Genomic DNA, 22,032 nt, shown 5'->3' with positions numbered 1-22,032 from the left:
TGTTTTTTTTTTGGTTTTATTCTCCATCAACACCGAGGGTAAAAGGCTAATCATGAACAATGCGAGGATTACATCCCACTTTTATTACGAATTCCGGCTAAATATCCCCCCTCCCACCCTGCGTATCACCGTTCGATAGGGCGCGTCCGCTGGGAATGTGGCTGCTGAGGGAATGCGTGCCAAGAATTATGCACGCCGAACAGCTCGAGAACGAAGAAAACCAGCTCATGTCTGCGCGAGGAAGACAAGCTGTACCGTTACGATGTGCCTTCGTTGAACGCAACTGTGGAGTAGGATTTTTGGTTTGTGTTTTTTTCTTCTCCGGTCTTTTGGTGTTGGTGCGTGACCCCGGTGCGTCCATATGGCCGCAACGGCTTAATCTTGCGGCCTTTTGTTTTAAGCGTCGTGCAAAAGCCTCAACCCGGACCGGGTTTCGCGTCGAGTAAATGAAAGTCATCATCATCCCATCAACCGGGGCGCTTACCTCCTCGGGCAGTTTTAAGGACCCGAAAAGGATCCGGGAGAGGCGGTGGCGTAAAACTGACGTAAATATAATGATATCACGCGTCATTCACAGCACGCACTTTCCAAAACATTTAAAAATCTACTTTACACCGAAGCTCTCACGCTGTGAAGCTCATTTAAATGCATCTCCGTACAGTTCGTTGGAGGTACTGTTGGACGTGAACCGTTTGAGACGCCGCCAGAAGTAGCTCAATTACGTTACGGAATGAGAAACCGCGGTTCGTCGCTTGCCGACTTTGTATTGATCACTGGCATTTTAAAGTTATGGAGCCGCCAAAGTTGATTGACGGTGTTTAGACATCGACATCGATAGCAAAAACTATATCTTTCCTTAAGGGTACGTGTGAATTCTGATGTCGCGATTTGTCATGTCTAATATACCGAACCCGATCGAGCTGTGGTGGACAATTATTTCCAACCCTACCTCTTCCCTCAAAGGCATTTTAATTGATCGTTCGCACCCTAAATAAACTTAATCCAACCGGTCGATCATCTGGAGGAAAGATTCCACAAAGCCGGGCGTACGCGTGCAGGAATGCGGGTGGCTTGCAGGATTTATTGGTCGACCCGGACGGAGCCGAAAGTCGAAGACAAATTGCAGCACGACTGGCGCCACCTGGACGGGGTGGCAAGGCAGGCAGAAGGTAACGGACGGGGGGTTAATGCAGCTGGCTCGGTAAGAAACCGTATTTGTCGAAGATCGACGTTCGAACATTTGTCTTCAAAGGGGGCTATGAAAAGTTCATTTCAGTGCATTTGAGTTGAGACGGTTTCCAAGCGAAAACCCCATATCGTCCGTACACTGAACGAGTCTTTTTATGTTACCTCAAAGACCCACTGTTCGAGGTTGATCGATACATTCGATATCACAATGATGTGTTTTGGAGTAACAGCTCGGCGCAATAAACACGAAATAAGGCGTATGGCACTGTGTGTGCGTGTGTGTGTGTATGTGGCAAATACAATAAACTGCTCAAAACAGCCTCGATGAATGAGCGTTGTTATTGCCACAGGACAAGCATTCGAGTACATCGCAACGTCATGCAAACTCCCATCCCGTGGTTGTTTACCACGGGTTCGTTTCCTGCGCACTCGCCGAAGTCACGTGGAAATATTTTTCGATCTCAAGATCAACCTCCCGCTTGCGCTCAGCAGTTGAATTATTTATATGGCGCTATTCAAACGCAAACCATTGTGGCTGCACTGGTCTCACGGGGAGAGAGGCAGGCTTGAAGAATAATTGAAAAGTAATGTTTCGCCAGAAGAGAACCTCCCGCCGTGCATTGTCCCGTCAAATAAAGCCTGTTTTGAATGGAAGAATCCATATTGATTCGGCAGTTATTTTTAACTCCCCCCTCAACGCATTTCTACACACATCTTTTTAATACTCCTTCCCCTGACTCGTTACAGAACCTGCAAGACTCCCTTAAGATGTCCAACTACCCGGACATCCAGGACTGGATGGATCCACACTCCAAGCTGCCACCGGTCATCCTCAACGACAAGCTGATGACCGACGCGATCATCGGGACGTGCATGCCGATCAAGACCGAGCACTCGTACAGCCTGAACTCGGACGGCGACTCGCTGCCCGACACGATTCCCGACTCGCCGCACAGTCTGCAGAACAAGATGGATGGTAAGCTAGAGGGCGTCCGGGATGTGGCCGTGTTTGTTGAAGCAGGTTGTTGTAGGCTTCCTGAAACTTGAGGTCTCACAGGGGTGATGATCATTTTACGTAACTCACCCCGTCGTTCACTCGCACTAAAAGCCATACGTAACGGTGGCATCGGCGGCAAGTGCACCACTTGGGTCAATATTGGAACTCCGGAGCAGACCGGAACAAATGGGTGAACTGTCAGCTGAGGGCGCAAGACTATCGGACTCCGACACCATGGTGTGCTAGGGTGATACTCATGCTGTGACAACTCAAGGCTCTGAACCCTCGAAGGACTGTGGGGCGGTTGGGGAAGTATGTTCTAGATCTTTTCCTGACACCTCTCGATAGTCGCCCAGTTCTTCCATACCTTGAGCACAATATTTGCCCAAGTGCTCGGCATGGAACCGGGCGTTGGAGGAACAGAAGTTTTAGAGAAGACCATTGGGAATCGAGTGGTGTAGTTGTAGCATGCATCGATCGATTGGAAAAATCCGCAACCTTGCACTTCAACCAACAGTAGTCTCGAAAGCTGACATTATCAGATACCTACCCTGCGGGCAGTTGGACTTCGAGCAAAACGTGTTCCGGCAACGAAACCACAGTCGAGCCAATGTTTAGCGCTAAAATGTCAGCTCATTTGTCTAAACTGAGTGAGGCCGAGTGTCGGGTGCTTCGTTTTGCAGATCAGCGCTAGCAAATTATGCGCCAGTCCGGTTAACACGACATTTCCGCCCGGCGTCTCGCGCGTGTGTGTGGTCTGCATGGCGTGCGCTCCATGCGATGGTGACGACGGTGGTACGCATTTATGGACCTCCGGAGCATGAATGCATGCTGCGGGTATCACCGGTTTGGACCCCTGGTGGTGTGCTTCCGTTCCAAGCCGGGACGAGCGTTGGAGGAAGCGAAGTTGCACTGGAAATCTAATCCGTTGCGCAGCCAGATCGACGCCCGATTGCGGTTATGCCGTGAGCTAATGCCTCTACGCACTGTGAGATCTTAGACTACGTGCTTCATGTTTGAAGTAGTTGAAAATTCAAAAGTATATTCTTGGCCGAAGATATGAAAAACAAACTTTCAGTTCTCATTCCTTCCCAACTGTTTACGTCAGTAAACCTTTGCATACAATCGGCCGCTCAAAATATGCACCTGAGTATACACACCACACACGTGCGGATGGAGGTCGCGTGGTCAGCACCCTGACGTCAATTAGATCTCCCGATCAAAACAAACCTAAACTCGCTTCAAAACATCGCTGTTGCAATTATTCATGAATGCCAAAGCTTACATTTGCAATTATTTTGTGTTCTTGTGTCTGATTGATATTGGTAATTTTTTTTAAATTCACCGACTATGCCTTGACACTAGAACCCAAACAGCGGTTTACTTAACCGTAACTCTATTTTTTATTTTAATATCTCGAAAATGGCTAAATAGTTTATGAAATAATCAAGACTTTGTAAAATCCAAAGCTACATCTAAAACTAAAATTACAGTTTTTCTGCATGACTAGTTTTGAGAACCAAGTTGACAACCCCTATCATTTTTTTTGCGGGCATATTGTTCGTTCTTTTTAAAACGCTTTGGCTTCTCTGTTTAGGATGAATCGACAAACAGCTGCTTTTTAGTATATTTGCAGATTTTAGGTAGTTTCGACTTTTTTAGTTTTTTGATACACTTCTTCATCATTCTTCACATCGTCCATTTTTGCTTTACACCAAGCTAGCAAAATGATGAAGAGTTGCATAAAATTTTTTAAAGCGTCAATTGATAGCTAAAAAATGTACTTAAAGTAACCGTTTATGGATTAAAAAATCTTTAAAAATAGAGAAGTTAAAGCGTCTTAAAAAGAGCGATCAAAATGGCCGCTAAAACCATTATCGCAAGATTCCAAAGTAATGTATTCTAGTGTTAAATTCAACTATCTGTTTGTATTGATTTCTCCCACAGTGCGATTACCATGGGCGAAATGAAACTGTTCCATTTCTTTCAAATCCCTCGGCTCTCCTATACCCACACCTCGGGGGAGATCCTGAGTATGTGAGATCGCCTATTTATTACCTTTCATTCGTTAGCCACCGCGTAAGCAAACCGTTAAATAGCATCAAGTAATCGTTAGACGCAGTGCGATTACAATTATTTAATAGCCAGTAAAGTCGTTCCCGGCACACACCGGGGTTAATAACGTTCGTGTAGCGACATATCGCCGCGTCTGTCGTAGACCCCCTCCGACGTTCGGCCGGTAGAGGGAGCGAAGTACCTTTTAAGACACTCGTTACTTTCTTTTTGCGGCAAAACCAGAGTTTCGCGTGGAGCATTGGATCAAACCTATAGGTGTTGGGATATTAAGCGGCTTCCATCTTGGCCAGATCTTCGTCATCCGAACGGAGACACGATCGTTGGCAACAATGTTGCTCCATGTGTATGATGTGCTGAATCGACTGCTGGATCACGTTCAATCGGGACTTGCCGAAACATTTAGTGCGGCTTCACCAGAGACTGTTGCGAGGAGATGTTAATTGAATGCGGTTTTGATCGGCTTTTGAAATCGGTTTGGAACATGGATCCGCGTGCAGAACGATCATCACGATGTGCCGTGCTCCATACGGTAAAGGGCCCGTTTCGTGGAGTTGTGAACTCCTGGGAACCTTCCCGGAGGGCGCCAGACATGCCAGCATCGATCGTGGGAGTATCTATCAGCAGCACGAGATCATCTCCAGGCTCTTCGCCGATCGATTTCTGCAGTGTTTTGGCAACGAGCGTTTCCCAGGTGACGTCGCTCTGCTTGTCCTTGGCTTCTGTCCCAGATATAGCTCTGCCATATTTTACTCTTTACGCCTCGGATGACTCACCGCTCCAAGCTTAACAGAGTCATAATGGGTAAGATAAACCGAGTAAACTAATGCGCCTTCGATCGATCGGCGAAAGGGTCGACAAACCCGTCTCCAGTTTGACGAATGGCACGCTGCTGGGACTCGCGCCGACTTCCAGAAGTTGTCGATGACTAAGATTGAGTCATTTAAACCGGCAATCGGCCAGCGCGATCGACAATCGAGTACACCTGGGGTCCGTGGGTCCGACTCCAAAGGACTGGAGACGTGTGGAAGGTCGCCTGAAAGGGGGAAAAAGAAGGAAAAACGGCTGAAAATAAGAGCCAGCCTCGCTTTCTGCTCTCCGGTGCACGGATTCGATCCGAAAGCTTGCTTTCCCGGGCAGCTCACCCGGTCAATATATCCATTCGCGCTCCGGACGTGATCAGTGTGACAAATTTGTACCCGTTCCCTGCCGACCTCCTTCCCTCTCTTTCTCTCGTGACTTTTGATCATCGAAACAAAATCGATCAGAAGAAGAAAGAAATCAAAAAACCACAAAGTAAGATATATCGCGTGCTCGAGTTGTATCGCTTCTCTCAACACTTAACTGGTTGTTTCTAGTTCTTTCCCATTTTGCGACTCCTTCCCCTTAGGCAACTCCCAAAAGAACGACGGTTGAAATGTCACCGAGGCGCACGGTTTTCGGTGCGAAAGTTGTCAGTAAATGTCATAATAGTTGCTAAACTTGTTCGACATCGGAACGTGAGAAATGTCGGCTGAGAGGAACAAACGATACGTGGAATGGGAATGGATTAACGATCGGGAGATTATTTACCTGAAGGTGTTTTTGTTTCTGTTTAGCGGGCGTTTTAACCCTCTTAAACAAAAAAAAATCATTAACACTATTGCAGGCAATGTGTGGCTTTTAAAACAATCAATTACGCTGTAAGACTAACCCATCTGCTTCGCCACTAAGAAACATTTAGGGTAACGTTTTGTGCAATCTTCCCGCAACGAACAGTTAAACAGTTTATAAGGCCATTTTCACACCAAACGAGATTTATTTTCCGCACATTACATCGCGATTAACTGTTGTGCTGGGAACCCGAGGCGGACGAAGAAAGCTCGCCAGCACGTCCGAACATCGATCCGGAAGTAGCGAACCATCCCATAACTCTCCGCTACCCATCATCATCATCATCATCAACTCCGGGTGCAACATCGTTGATCAATGAGTCTTAACATTCCGCTTTGGCGGGTTGGGTATGAGCATGGGGAAAACAAGAAGAAGAAGAAAAAGGCCGATAACACGTGCTCGGAATCCCACATCCGAGGTGTGATCGTCCATTTCGTGATCCGTTTCACATCGAATTGCCGCTTTTCGGGCTCTTTGCATCCTCTTCGGTTGGGAGGGTGGTGGCGGAGGCGGCGGGCCTTTGGCCTCTATGTGGGCCAATAATGGGGCCGAGTGACTAAATACCGCTACAATGTGTTGAAGCGTCTTCTCCCAGCCGGGTGTCTCATTTCCCATCCCTCTAGGGGGATTTTCGAACATTTTTGAACATTTTTAAATCAGAGTTGTTTCTGTTTTCGGTTTTGCACACAAATTGTCTTCTTTTGTATGAAAAAAGGGAAAAATAAGCTCAACACCGGTTCCAAAATAAGTCGTGAACAATCGGGTGACAAACTATCAGCGGAAGACTTGTGTCAAATTTCACCCCGCCACTTATCACGATGCAGCTTTTTCTGGTGTGTTTTTCTTTTTTCCAGGCACGCATCAGCTGGAAGTAGCGTGGAATTGTTTATGACTTTGATAAGACATATTTTAACCAGGTGTTATTTGTTTCTTCATACACACATCATTATTGCCATTGCTGTGATTTGTGCCATAGTAACTTTGTGGTTCGTTTTGTTTAGTTTAGTTTATTGTTTCTTTTTTTTAACTTTTTTTTTGTATTTTTCAATTGTATAGTATACTATCGTTTTGCTATAAAGTGTGTTTTTGGCTATTTTTTGTTTGCTAATTCTAAGCCTATCCTATTTTAAATTTATATTTACAAGCTTTTCATTTACTATCCTGTTTTTTATATGGTTTGTGCTTGATTACAATCCATTTAAGATATGTGAAATAATTTTAAAATTTTGTAAGTGATGACGCGTAGAGGTTAAATGTGTCTGCTGATTTTTCTTACTAGTATTAAGCATTTTTCAGCTACAGATCATCAGTTCATAACACTAGAAGGGCTTGTATAATGTTGTTAAAAAAATATGTCAATTTGACACATTCCACAAATGTTGTGCAAAGTAAAATGAACGCGTTAATCCCTCAAAGCAGAACGAGGAAAACCCAAGCTGGCTGCAAGCAACAAGAAGACATACGACAAAATGCTCGAAACGGTGCAAAATGTGAAACCGATTTGCATCGATGCGTGAACCGCCTTTTGCTGTGCGCGGTTATGCAGTTTACTGACGTTTTATTCTTTTCTGCAATTGTTTTTTTGCTGCTGTTTGTTCATGTGGCCCCACATAACGCCACTGCAATTAAAAAAGCGAGTTCTGGCCAAGACGCGAAACCCGTCCAATCACCCCGAAGCCAAAAGTGAAAACAATAAAATTTTCGACGAGATTGCATAACTTATTCGCGAATTTGTTCCACGCCACCCCCCATCCCGCTGCCCTCGCGCAGGGAGGGTTTACCCTGTCACATGCTCGAATTATGCTGACCTTAGTGCGGAGCTGCTTTTCGCTGGTTCGGCCGACAAAAGAACAGACAAGTAAAACTTGTTTCCTCGCCAGCGAAATTTGTCCACTTGCTGTCGGTGAACGCAATGTAAATTGTATTATTTTTTCTTCCTTCCCGCCAACCCTCAGCCTCTCCCCAACGTTCTTATCACGGGGTTGGAATATTTTCTTCTTGCCCAAAATCCGTTCGTTTTGCGTAATGGTTTTGGTTTGCCCAAGTTGTTTTTTTTTCTCTCCATTTTCTTGTTTTGTTTTGTATAGCTCACGTGGGTATTAACAAAAAAATTATTTCCCATTTGTTTGCCGTTCGCCGCTGCCAGAACCGGATATTTTAATGGCTTGGCAAATATGTTAATGAAGTTGAGCGTAGCTTTTTGAGATTTCGAATGCTCTCTTCTGTACCGTCCCCCCCTCTCAGGCGTCCCTTTTCCCCCCTAAACCAAAGAGCCCTTGACCAATGTTGCAGAAGCGGCATTTGATGTGAACTTTTAAAATGCAGAAAGCTTGAAAATGTTTTGGCGGGCAGCAATAAAAGTTGAAAGCAATCTACAAAAGAAAGAAAAACAACTAGAAGCGACAAAAAAACAAAAAAACCTCCCCACATGCGATCAACCGATCAGCGCGCGTTGATAGCCGATCGGTTTTTGGCGATACTTTTCGAAGATTCCACCCATTGGGCCGTCGTTTTGTTGCCCCCCGAAGAAACACATTTAGAGCAACGGTTCGCTCAATTGACAGTTTTATTGCGAATCTTTATGCTGATCGGCTTTTTTTTCGCCGTTTGATTGTGTTGTGGGTTTACTTCTTTCGGGCCATTTCCGCATTTTATGGAGGAGTCCACTGGAGAGGAATGGCCTGAACTGGGCGAAAAAGGTAGTACAGTTATGCAACGATCATTAGCCTTGCGTTAGGGCGTGCTTGAACGTTTTACTGTTCTTTTGGTTTAGCCGGTATTTGCGGTGTGATTGAAGAACTATTTTATTTCAAGTGATTTTAACATTCCTTTGGATAATTGTTTTTTTAATGATTTTATTTCATTATTTATATTAATTTTGTTTGTTTGTTTGTTTATTTGTTTGTTAATTGTCTTTCGAATTGGTTCTCTCTTTTGTTTTAGTTGTAAAATAATGCTTCTTTTAATGAACTTTACACATCTCGAGCCGCTTTTTAATGTTTCTTTGTTCTCTCGCTTCCTTTAATGTTTCCAAAGTGACAGTCAATTGGGAAATTCAATTCACTTCCATTCTTCTTGCTCATAAAGTGAGGCTTTTCTCTTTTGAATCGTTGGTTGGCTAGTGTTGATGTGCGGGAAGAACAAGTTTCTTTCTTCTCCCGCTCCTAGATTACCTGATGGCACCGCCTTCTTGGCCTCTGCTTGAGAAGATATTATTTTTAACTATTCTTTACTTTGACTTTCGTGCCCCTCGGCACGGTTTGTCGTCTCCCGTGACGCTTACATTCTGTACTTCTCACCGTACACACACTTTTCACGTAGAACCGAAACGTAGAAATCTCTTGCCCGAAGGGTTTAAGCAACGTCTAGCCAAATATTGCAGCACCTGGATCGTTTCCCAAGCCGCTCTTACGCTTTTACCGGGTTCGATGGGAGAAAGCTCTCCCCGGTGGAAGTAATAGTAAACACGAAACTAACGCCATTCACTTTGACGACGACGATGACAAAGACGATGGGGCGAACGACGGTTGATGGCTGTTGCGCTTGAAAAAACAATTGACATAATTTCTGCGCTTTCTTCCCAGGTATTCGTTTTCATCCCGTGGCCCGCGCGGATTGCCTTTTCCCACACCCTGAGAACACCCAGTGTCTTTGCGCCTACATCGCATCTATTTCACTCCACTCTCCCGGAGGCCGACACATTTAACCGGTGGGTTTTCCCCGCCCGGTGCACGAACGTCGTTCTCGAGGTCGCTTCGAGTGATGCTGAATGAAATTTCATTCATTGAACAAATGGCACAACCACTCCGACTCCACTGCCGACGGATGGAGGATCCATTTCAGCGCGAGCGATCTCTCGGAATGGCTTTTCCTCGCGTGCGCTCGTTTCGATCGGCGGTTCGTAGGCAAACCTCTTTTTCTCCTCTCCAAAACCGATTGCTACGAGTGCTATCTGATCTACGATCGGAATCTCGTCGCACGCTCTTCGGAAGGTTTTTGCGAATCGTGATCGCGATTGCGCGCCAATTCGTGCGCGCAGGTTCGTCGCTTGCGCTCGCATACTCCCCCCGGAGGCAAGGTAACTTCATCGGGCCCAGACGACGAACCCTTCGGTTCGGATTGAGTCATAGCGAACGGTTTAGGAGCACATCACGGCGAAAAATTGAAATGAATTGCGTTGTTTATTAGAATGGGTTGGTGAAGGAGGATGGGTTTTTTAAATGGTAATTCTTTTCCACCGATTGAAGGTAGTACACTCGTAGATAATACCCGGTACAAGCGTTCCATCTGCTAAAATAAACCCAAATGGGATGGTCTTTACTATTTCAACCGTTTCATTCAAGCATATCTTACTCGGGTGGGACTTTTAGCACGTGTTTACAACCAATTAAGAACATAAAAATGTCACCGACCAGATCGTTCCAGTGTCTTCACTCGCCCCGTGTACATCTTTCGATTGGATTTAATGATCAACCGACGCCGAAGAACTGTGCGAACATCCCACGGGCCACTTGGAGCAACATTTACCACACGCGTTGTTGTAGTCTTTGCCAGCGAAGGCAATGAATTATGATTGAGAGAGCCAAGAAACCACACTGGCTAGTCACTGATGAATGGTTTGATCTTTGCGATGTTAAGGCAAATGCGTGGGTCGGGGTTTGGAATGCTATCCAGGCCTTGAAGCATAAATCTTCTCGATTTGAGATTGTTTGTTCTCTGTTCTATAAGGTGAATTATTAAGTTTTCTTGTGCTTCAGCTGAATATTTTCTAGCTTTATGACATAATTCTCGTTCTTCAACCTTGTCTTGCCCGAGAAAACTTGTTTGTGACAGGAACGGTTCAACAAACAAATCGGAAGCCGACTGAATATATTTAGACAAACCATGCTGTACACAACCTTCTGTTCACAGCAGCACCTTCTGGAATCGAGCGGCAAATGTTTGATTAGTTTTTCCCCGACTCCCCCCACCCCTGGTCCGGTGGAGTTTGCTTTGTCGATCGCGTAGTGAAAAACGTTAGTTGGAAAAATCTAAAGGCATCACCATGTGTATCATTATTTTCTCCCGGTTACTATTAGCTCACGCGCGTGATACGATCAATCAACTGTAGCATCCTCTGGGCCGGGTTTGGAGACGATAGGAGTTGAAACAAAATACATATGGCTATCCGGAGTGTGGTAGCTGCAACGCGGTGTTGGCAATGGAAAAGCGACAATAATTGTACAGCCGCGGCTTCAATGTATGATTTATATCGCATCCACTCGCGTTTGTCACTTCCATCACGTTTGCTCCGTGGTTCCCCGCGTTGATGGAAACGCGGAAACAGCAACCTCTCCACCGTTGAGATTATGAAATTCTCAACCGAACGCAAACCGCACACCAATCCAACCCCGAGGGTCGGAGCGCGTTGCATCAGTTTCAGCAGCTTGCATCTGCAGCAACCCTTTTTTTTGCCGTCGAGTGTTTTTCCTCCCGGAATCCCGGGTGCCCTGGAAAGCGGAGGGGGTGAGGGCTACTTTCCCGAACGCGGGAATTGATCGTTAATCCATCACTCTTTTGCTCGCCGCTTTTGTGGGGCTTCGGCTCGATAAATCTCACTTTCGATTGCAAATTGCATCGCGACGGTGGAGGAGAAGAAAACAGTCTATCTTCATCGACATCGGCGCTTGTCAGATGTCCTATATTTTCCGAGGGCAGGTTTGTGCCGGGAATTGCGATTCACTTTTTTTAATGTTTTTATTTATCGCACAATTGGATGGAGCGCACGCGAGTACCGGCTTCATCGACTCTTTTCCTCGTTTCCTACCCGGTGTGGCATTTGAAGTATTTATTGCCGCTTCCGGTTGCGAATGCCAATGCATTTCGCGAGTTTGTACAATGTTGCAAACCGGTGGAAATGCTTAGGCTTTGCTTGTAACGTTTAAATATGTTGTGCACAAGAATATTATCTTATAAATTACGCAACAGAGATCACGAAGAAACGAAAGAGAACGAGAAAATGGAAAATTTCCCCCAACACCACCACCATCCGGTAAACCACAACAATTCGCTCAACCAGTTTCAGGTGATTGGGATCAATAAAAAAAAAGGAAGGAGAAAAGAAAACCGGGTGAAAGAATGGAATGCATTCCTCCAGTACCGTTTCATTGAACGTGCCAAGATTTATGGGCAAAAAAGGGTAGTTAACTCCGACGTGGAAGCGAATGGGTGTTTTACCTATTTTTTGTACACTTTGGAGCTGCGGCCACAACCACAAAAAAAACCCCCGACGCAATCGGGGGTGAGAAAACGATGCCGGGCAGGGAATGGAGAACACAACAAAAGAAAAACAAAAGCAAGAGAGAGAGAGAGAAATGCAGATACACAAAGAGAAAACAAACAAACGAAAAGAAAGGGGTAGAAAATATGAGTTAAAAAGCTGAAGATTAGATGCAACGACAAGTACAATGAAAATTCATCCCCTGGTTGATGGTGGTTGGAGGCGGGAAGGAAGGAAGCGATCTATATGTCGGTGGTGAAAATGGCTACCGCTAGGCGAAAGTGCAACAGCATCTCGCCCGCAAACACCACCAAGACGGTTGTAGATACAACAAAAAAAAAAGAGGAAAATATTGAAAGCATACACCGAAATGGAAAAGAGAATGGAACTCCGGAACCTCGTGCAACGACACACCGGGCTCCCGGATTTCACCGGCTCCGGAAATAGCCACCCCTGGTGTGGGGCCTTTTTCCTCCCAGCTTCCTCTTTCCGCTTCACCTTCCTTCCCTCCGAACTGCTAAACTGACCGAGTTCAAACAATGGGCAAATGGAACAAGACACAATAACACCAAGCAACAGGCGAACGGTTGGCCGCGAGATGCCATAAACTTTATGGTAGAAGGTTGTTGCGTGTGGTGTTGGGGTGGAGTTGGTTGCATGAAAACGAAAGCACCGAACTGGTCGATCGGAACGCTTTTCTTGATCGCCTCCAGTTTCGGTTCACCACGCATTTTCCATTACGGTTCATTTCGTGCAATCGGCGGGATAGAGAGAAAGAGAGAGGGAGATTTTAACAAACAGAATGAGGTACTTTTCCAAAAAGTTCGTCTCTAAAATGCAAGAAATTTATAGCATCAAAGGAATTGAGTTAAAAAGTGACGATACTTAGGATTGAATGGATGAATTAAGAATTGAAAATTCGATAAGTAAGTACGTTTTTCATATATATTTTTCATATTCAAATATATTTTATCCCTTACATCTGCAACCGCCTACTCTGTAATCCATACATTTTCAATAAGTTATTGTATATTTTTTACTTCTTAATTCCCGGTGAAGTTACTTATTAGTCCTTTCCAATGTTTGCTTATTTATTGAAATTGCAAAGATTTACAAATATTTTTTTTATTAAATTTTACATTGTGGACAACATTTACATTAAATGTTCAGCTTGATAAAAACGTAAATGTTAATACCGGAGGAGTGTCATTACTGTAAAATACGTAAATAAATTACGGTTTCCAAGATGTTCGTCTCTAAAATGTAAAAAAATTATAGCATCTAAGGAATGAAGTTTAAATGTTTTGCAAAACAAAATTTAGAAATTCCGTTCTATTGAAAGTATATAGCGCGTCTCTTTAAACCGTTTTAACGACCTTAATGGGTATTTAATGAACCAGATTCTACAACCAGGCGATTTAAATTATTCAACCTTGAAGAATCCACCCTGAAAATCCCGTTGCATCAAAAACACAAGAGCCAAAAAACAACCGCCAGAAGTGGAAAACAATTTCAATCGAACGACGATCTGTCAATGCGACGGAAGTAGCACTAGTTTTAATTTACTATTTCATCCAGCTTTCTTCAGCCTCATTTCTCCACCGACCAATTGACGGCGTTGAGTGTGTTGTGTTGCATCGGAAAAAGACGTTTTCGGAAATGTGTTCACTCCCTTCCCCCCATCCCACCACCTGCCCAAGGGGGCCTTTTGGTTTTGTCAAATTTCACCCAATTTGTGCCGCGAGCCGGAACGGTAACGCCAGCTGAATTAAAATAAATCCCCACGTTCGGTTCGGTTGGAAAGTATCGAAATTAAGTGACGCACTCAGCGGTGACTGACTCGTTTTGTCGATCGCCGTGAAAATAGATCCGCCAAAAAAGGGAATCAACAATTTTGTCGTAGTTTTCAATATGAAATGTTTCAATCTTTGATGCAAAGACAACTTCACAATCTATAAGTTAATGAGGGATGAGTAAAACGATGAGAACATAAGATGAGCTGAGTGATTCGTTGGAAAAATAATTCAACTCACATCATTTGAGTTCCGAAGTTGAAGAATCAATCACGCCTACGCCAATCGCTGGAAAGACGAACCGTTTGCCCGTCGAACCGCAGGAATGACGATTGCCAAACCGATCGATCCTCGCATCAATCCACAAACGATCGTGGGGTTACAATTGACGATTATGACGTTCGCGATGAAGCTGTGTAATAGCAAACGAGGAAAAAGAGCGTAAAAAAGCCAACAACGCCGGGCAACTCCCATCCGAGGCACGTCACCTCAGTGCGGTTTACGTCATTCCGTGCGGTTGTGCATTACGGTTTGGGGTTTTTCAGAGCGTTGCCGCAGCCGGGAAAGGGTTTTCCTCGATCGATCGATTGGCTGGGGGAGGTTGATTGCATCGTTCACGTTGCACCCGCCGATGACGGAATGTCATCGGATGCGGTTCGGTTCGATGCGGTTCGACGCAACGTTTCACGACCCGGCCACCATTTCCTCTCGTAAGATCGCGCTTTCTTCGGTTAGGCTTGTCTTGGGTTAGGGGAATCGCAACTATTTCAATTAAAATTTAATGAATTTCCGCTTCATACCGGCGAAGGGTGCTCACTATCCAGGGGTCCCCAACTTCTTTAAGACAGACAATTTTTATAGAGGTGGATTATATTTGGGTTTTAGTGATGAAATTATAGAATACATTGATTGGAAAGTAAAACACAAAGTGCGTTAAATTGTCAACCCTTTTCTTTCCTTGACCCTTCCCCCGAACACCGGTTGCTCAACCCCTGGGTGGCTTTTCCGATTATGATAGGCGAAAGGCGTCCGCACGCACACGCCACGCGCGTTGACAACATTTTTCGTCGGAAAATGGCGACCTACCACCGCTCCGAGTTGCGCCAGCAGAGGCTGTCAATTAGCCGTCGTCGTCGTCGTCGGCCGAGCGACATACCGGGACCGACAACTTTCAATCTCGACTCGATCGAGAAAATGGGCTCGATCAGCATTGCGAATGGAGTCGCTCGGTCTGCCAGCAGTCTGGGCTTTGTATTGTAATCATTCAATTAAGATTTTCCGGAGAGCGAGACGGTCGCGAGATAAGACTCCGGGGAGGCAGGAAGAAAAAGGGCATACCGTGCCAGCCCGTCAAGGCCCGGTTACGAGTGGAACGGGTTTTTTTCCGATCCGACCGAACCGATTGGTCGCGTTGCGCCGCGATTTATTATGGTTATTAATTAGATGAAGATAATTTTCACCTGTGCCCATCCAAGGGTAGGGGAGAAGGGGGTTGCAAAAAAAGGAAGAAAAATTCAAGTCACCAGCTGGCGTACCTTGTGATCTCTCATCGGGCTGACATTCCTGGCGAGCCGGCAGTGCTTTTTTTTATCCCCAAACCAGCTCGTCACTGCATTTCAACTATCATAACGATTCGACCCCGATCAGGCCCGAAGAAAGATTGGTTGGCATTTGGAACCGGCGGCATTTCTTTTCTTTTTTTCTTCCTTCACTTTCGACCATCGGAGAAGCCATCGGAGATTCCCGTAAGGCGACACGTCGTCTCATTAGTGGCGCGCTTGCCGTTTGGAGGCAAATACTGGTTGACTTTTACGACCGATCGCATTAATTATCGTGTATGATATTTGCTTGCCGGTGCTTAATCGGTCAATTGATGTGTGAAGCCGATTTGAGGGAGAAAGAGAGAGAGAGAGAAGAAGAGAAGGTATTGCCGATATTTACAAAATAGCTAGCAGTTACCGGTTGGCTGCAACTTTGTACGAGAAGACCATGGAGTGGAAAAGCTAAGGAATTTATTGGCAATATTGTGACATTTTGCTATTTTGTTGCTTTTTAACTGTCAAACATCCAAATAGGATTCAAAAGATATGACTGATCTAGGGTAAAGCATCCAGTTTTGGCCCATTTGTTGGAGGGTCATCACGAAAGAGAACGTTGCACTTATTGTATCGACTATATAACGATAAACTCAGTATGGTAAAAGTAGCACGTAATAAAATTCATATTTTTTAGTTTATTTGATGCTTTTACTGGAACTTTTCTATTTTTGGACTCAGTTTCAGTCACTATTTTTTACCACTTTGTCTCTATTTTACCTCACCTGTGTTACCAGAGGCCTACTTAAATATTGCTTGATCTAGCGCGAAATTTCGGATCGTTGTTTCGGACGCGACAAATAGTTACCCAAACGGTGACAACGAAGTGCGAGGATCAAGAGAGAGATTTTGTTTATTTCGCTCTTATTTATACTTTTCTAGGGAGAAATGTGTGCCTAGTGATTGGTGCTTAATTTTATGTCAAGGATCAACCGACTGGTCTAAACTCAATGTTTATAAAAAGTACAAACATCCTCCGCCCCCTTGACGTAACGTCAACAAAAAACCTCGTGGATGGTTATTGATCTTCGATAGCATACATTCGATAGCTGGCTCGTTCAAACCGAATCGAGGTAGGTTTTCGTTGGTAAAAACAATGCTTCATAGTGTTCCTCTGCATTTCTTTTAGATACTAAGTGACCTCGTTGGATCGATAACAGTGTACATGGACTTGTGGAGCCTACGGGTAGATGAAGTGCGAACGATGCCTATCCCAACGCACCCGTAGCGATGATACTGTATCGTTTTTTCTTAAAAGGTTTGCATCCGCCTGTGCGGTGTACAGCTATTATAACGCGTGAATCTTCCTTGTAGGATTGCCTGACGTGCCGACGATCGCTGTCGATTTCGATGCTTCCGGATACCGGTTCGCGATCGACGCTGGACGTTTGTTTCTCATCCGTTCAATCTCCGATACACCGTTCAACAAAGCACGATAAGGATGCTCGTCCGTTGCCGTGAATGTGTGTATGTTAGTTAGTGTTTACAAAATATGCGCTGGTTCATTGCTCACAGCTTGCGTCGTTGAAGTGTGGAATGTTCCCGTAACCACCCGTGTGATCGTTAATCTTAGGTACCGCGTAATTGTGTGTAAATTTAACCGTGAATTCGCTTGTGACAATTGTTGGTCTGTTGCTCGCAGCTGCCGTTATTGCAGTGGAGAATATTCCAGTAGTTGCCGAGTGATCGATAGCGTTGCAGATCGGTACGCTTCTCGCAGCTGGCTTCGTTGCAGTGGAGAAAGTTCCGAGATTGTTCGCTTGGTCGATAGTTTTGCAGATCGGTTCATTGCTCGCAGCTGGCTTCGATGCAGTGGAGAATGTTCCGAAATCTGTCGTGCGGTCGCATACACTAATCGCCGGATTATTCCTCTCAGCTGGCTTCGTTGCAGTGGAGAACGAATCGGGATAGTGTTGTGACGTGTTGCGTGTGTATGTGAGTGCGCAGCGGTGCATCATAAATAGTGCGGTAGTAAATAACATAACGAAGTAGGATCTTTTCGCGGGTAGTTTTCCGATACAATTCGATAACATGAAGTTTGTCTAAACTTGCACGTCTACGTCCCAATGACTTCGTTTTGACTTGTGCAGAAAGTTACGTATTAAACAAAGCTCGAAAATTTGCGTGTTTTATCCACTTCTTCGTTAGTGGGCTTCTTGTCCTACGGCAGCTTCTTGCACTTTTCACAGAGACGTTCAAAAAACGAAAATCTTAAGCAAGAACATGGTCTTGTTGAATGACGCGAATGAATCTTTCGTGACGGGTAATTGATACGAAACATAAAACTATTCTCGACGAAAACGTAATGGGATCGGCGGTCATTTTGAATTTAACGTTGCGATGTTGCGCGGTCCGTTAGAGTTTTTTACACTTTCCTATGCGTGGCTTTTAACAACGATTGATATTCACGAAGACTTAACACACCAAAATTCGTGAACATCCTGGTCACGGCACCAATGATCTAGCGCGAAATTTCGGATCGTTGTTTCGGACGCGACAAATAGTTACCCAAACGGTGACAACGAAGTGCGAGGATCAAGAGAGAGATTTTGTTTATTTCGCTCTTATTTATACTTTTCTAGGGAGAAATGTGTGCCTAGTGATTGGTGCTTAATTTTATGTCAAGGATCAACCGACTGGTCTAAACTCAATGTTTATAAAAAGTACAAACATTGCTTATTTTACGTATTTTATGATTCAGGTGATCTTCAAGATGATTTAAAATTGATTAACCGTTACCATTGTTAAATAAGTGAGATTAAATGCTGAATTTGATATTATAATACCCCCTTTTTCACGATGATAGTATTTTCGTCTAGAACGTCTCTGACAATCAACTGTCAATGTATTTCTCGAATTTGTATAAAATTTTGTCGAAAAATTCTATATTTTATATTATTATTTTAAAATTTTGTCGAAATTGTATAATTTGTTTTATTAATAATTCTTTAAAAATTATTAAAAACTTCAAAATTTAAGAAAAACATTACTTCCGATTTTTTAGCAATGGTCTTCGATTTCAATGTGGACGAACTATCTGCAGCATTATGAATTGAAAAAGTGACTGCTTCGTTGGCTTTAACGATTTTCTCAAAAAAATACTGATACAATCGCTTCCCAATTTGGCAATTAACTAGAATAAACCGATATGGTGGGGGTCCGCGACAGCCGAGCGGTAGCGCCGGTTAGAAAATCGGCCCATGAGCGAAGGGGGCTCACCACCTCGACGGCGTGGGTTCGAATCCCAACCGAGACCGGACCCTCCCCTGTACGAGAGGACTGACTATCCACGTACAACAGGGAAACAAGTCTCGTAAGCCCTTAACGGGCAGGCATGACCAAGAGGTCGTTACGCCAAGAAGAAGGAAGGAAACCGATATTAACACTTAAAAAAAGTTTAGGGTGCCTTTTTATTTGAAATCAGTGTGATCTTTCCAGTGGACTAAAACTCCCGCACTTACCTTATTTTCTCTAATTAGTAAGTTTATGTGGTCTATTGTAATGTTCGAGTCGATCAACACTGTAATGGACATTTTTGGCTTAAGTATGTTCTTCGGTTTTAAGTATGTTTGAATGTAAAAAACAACCTATCAGGAGTTTCTTTTCATTTTTTGTGTATTTGTTATTTCAGTTGTCTTTCCTTGAAATCGTAAGAAAACCAAACTAGACAGATTTTACCATTTTATCACAGTCGTCTGAGCCCTCAACAGCGCAATTATGATCATCGAGCGAGGGTGATCCTTGGATTAAGGTATCGGCTCTGTCCGAGCAAAGACCCCTATATTTTATCCATCAAAACAATCAACTTTTCACACAGGGAGTTATCATATGCAACCGAATCGTCATATAGGTCAATCCAATATTGCGCCACTGCTGCATGCCAATGGCATATAGCGATGCTACAACCATGTTCCTCTCTCCATTTTGCCCGAAAATGTACACTCCCTGGGGATGCTGTTTGAAGAGCTGGTTCGATTTAGGCTCCATTGCAGGCGTTGTTTATTTTTAACTATGTTTCCCCCCTCAGATTTGATAAGCAGAAGGGAAATTTGTCCCTTTTTTTTCTTCCCCCTCTGCCCCCAAACGAATCACTTCTTCATCTTCACGTTCGCTTACGTAAGTCCGCGCAATGTTTCCATCCCGAGCGCGAGGCTTCGGCGTTTGACGACTTCGCTTCGAAGACACAGATTCTACGATTTGGAACGAGACAACGCCCTGGCGCACTTGTCAAAACAAGCGACTCGCCGCCGCTCTGTATGTGTTCCCGATGATGGCCCCCTGCAACTGACATTTTTGCACGATGCCGGTGATTTGTTTAACCCATCCTCTTGGATTTTCCTCGCTTTTTTGAACTGTTGTTATATCGTTCGAAGATATTTGCGTCCCCGATTGACAGCGTTCGACGTCGTGAAGTGATTGGTTTTTATTTTTAATCCTGTTTTATTTCGTTCGTTTCGGCGAGTTTTCTAATCATACTCTGGTTGTTTGTTTCTTTATCTCTTCACCACCCTTCAGCAGATATGGAGGAGGAATGCTACCCGGCGATCAGCATGAATGGCAACAGCAAACAACACCACATCATCCACAGGCACCAGAACGCCCACCAGAACGCGTCGTCGCTCCTGATGGCGAGCAAGGAAGCAGGCAAACCCACGTTCGCCGGTATGTCGCTGCTCGCCAATGGTGCCGGAATGCTGGTGCACGCAACCGGCAACAACCTCCCACAGCAACAGTTGCAGCAGCAACAGATAGTCGGCATCGGGTTGTTCGGAGGGACGACGACAGGAAGCCACAACAGTCTCGTTAGCAACAATAACAACAATCACCTGGCGGTGAATCATAACCTCAACAGCTTCAAGGACAGCCTGAAGGGGTTCATCGGGGCGGCGGGCCTTATGCATGGCGCGTCCGCGTCCTCCTGCCACGACTCGTCCTCCTCCACGTCCGCGTCGGACATCGACATCGACGAGACGACGGTCAAGGAGGAACCGCTCTCGCCTGGCTCGAGCTGCCCCTCGTCCCCCATTGGCGCCGGTGGTGGAGGCGAGTCGGGCGGCGGAGGATCCCTACTGAACGGATACAACCACTCCAGCCTGGGTGCCAACATGGCCGCCTACTCACATTCGGATCTCGTGAACGAACACAAGGTAAGCGAAGGAAGCACCTCACTAAAAGAGACTGAACTCTCCGGAGATTCGATTACTTACCGTTCTTCCCTCCTCCCCTCTTCCAGAGTGGAGCCCTCCAGCTGTCATCGGCGTCACAAAGTCTGCTCAAGAGTCAGCAGGTGATGCTCGCCACCGGCATTCCGCAGCAGTCGTCTCAGGCCGCGCAGCAGCAGAAGCTCGTCATGTCGAAGTTGAACATCAAAATGGAACCCCAGTCGTCCGGCTTCGGGCTACCACCGACCCCGCCCTCCTCACTGCCAAGCGACGAGTCGGAAGGCAACCAGAGCCCCGAACATCACGTGTCACCGATGTCACCGCCGACCGACCTGGGCTCGAGTGGTGGTTCCAGTGGCCCCAACTCGACTACCTCGAGTCGCCGAACGTCCCTGCATGCCAGCTCCAGCTCCTCGCTAACACCGTCCGGTGGGCAGTCGGCGTCCGGAAGCTCCACCTCATCGTCCCGCCAATCCGCATCCACAGCTAGTCACAGCTCAGCTGCCTCCTCGCCCTCCCAGTCGGCGTCCACATCGTCCTCCTCCACGAGGCAACCGATACACACGCCCCTCATCAGTAGTCAACCGGTACGAGTAGGTTCCAGTGGTGTCTCCCTAACGCAACACACGACAAGTGAACATTACCCATCTAACAAACACTTTCTTATGTTTACAGAAGGGTTCCACGGGAACGCTCATCCTGACGGAGGAGGAAAAGCGAACACTGCTAGCGGAAGGTTACCCCATCCCGACGCGGCTTCCGTTGACCAAGGCGGAGGAGAAGTCGCTCAAGAAGATCCGGCGGAAAATCAAGAACAAGGTACCCGCGTGGATCCATACTCCCCACTCCAGTGTAGAGCAGCGTTATGACACTCTCTGTTCTGGTTCCCTCTTTGCAGATCTCCGCCCAGGAGAGCAGGCGAAAGAAGAAGGAGTACATGGACCAGCTCGAGCGCCGGGTAGAGATTCTGGTGTCGGAGAATTCGGACTACCGGAAGAGGGTCGAGTCGCTCGAGGAGTCCAACCAGACGCTGGTGACGGAGCTGTCCAAGCTTCGGCAGCTCATCAGCCGACAGGGCATCCGGAAGGTGTGAAGCCACGGGCCCATACCCCGGAGCCGACCGCTGAGGAAGGAACACAAATCAATGTACAAATATGCTAACGTCCCGAAGACAACAAAATGTGCGACAGGGGAGTGACTAAATGTGCTGGAGGCGGAACACCCGAGGCTCGATCGAACTTTTGGTTTTCGGTGGGAGGGATTCGTGCAATAAGGATAAGAAGGTCGACAAGGGCAGACGATAGATAGATAG

The 22,032-nt window shown here is 45.6% G+C and overlaps 1 protein-coding gene across 1 annotated transcript in view; it reads left to right on the top strand.

Moving 5' to 3' along the window:
- Positions 1-21,813, top strand: part of LOC131287430 (cyclic AMP response element-binding protein A) — a 111,984-nt gene extending 90,171 nt beyond the window's left edge. Inside the window, exons 2-6 of the mRNA XM_058316478.1 lie at positions 1,936-2,164; positions 20,077-20,705; positions 20,792-21,307; positions 21,396-21,539; positions 21,619-21,813. Coding sequence (XP_058172461.1) covers positions 1,936-2,164; positions 20,077-20,705; positions 20,792-21,307; positions 21,396-21,539; positions 21,619-21,813 — 1,713 coding nt within the window. The remainder of the gene's footprint in view (positions 1-1,935; positions 2,165-20,076; positions 20,706-20,791; positions 21,308-21,395; positions 21,540-21,618) is intronic.
- The last annotated feature ends 219 nt before the right edge of the window (positions 21,814-22,032 follow it).

The sequence above is a fragment of the Anopheles ziemanni genome, chromosome 3, assembly GCF_943734765.1.
Source record: "Anopheles ziemanni chromosome 3, idAnoZiCoDA_A2_x.2, whole genome shotgun sequence".
In the NCBI taxonomy this organism is placed as follows: Eukaryota; Metazoa; Arthropoda; class Insecta; order Diptera; family Culicidae; genus Anopheles; species Anopheles ziemanni.
This window is presented reverse-complemented; position numbering and strand designations above follow the sequence as displayed.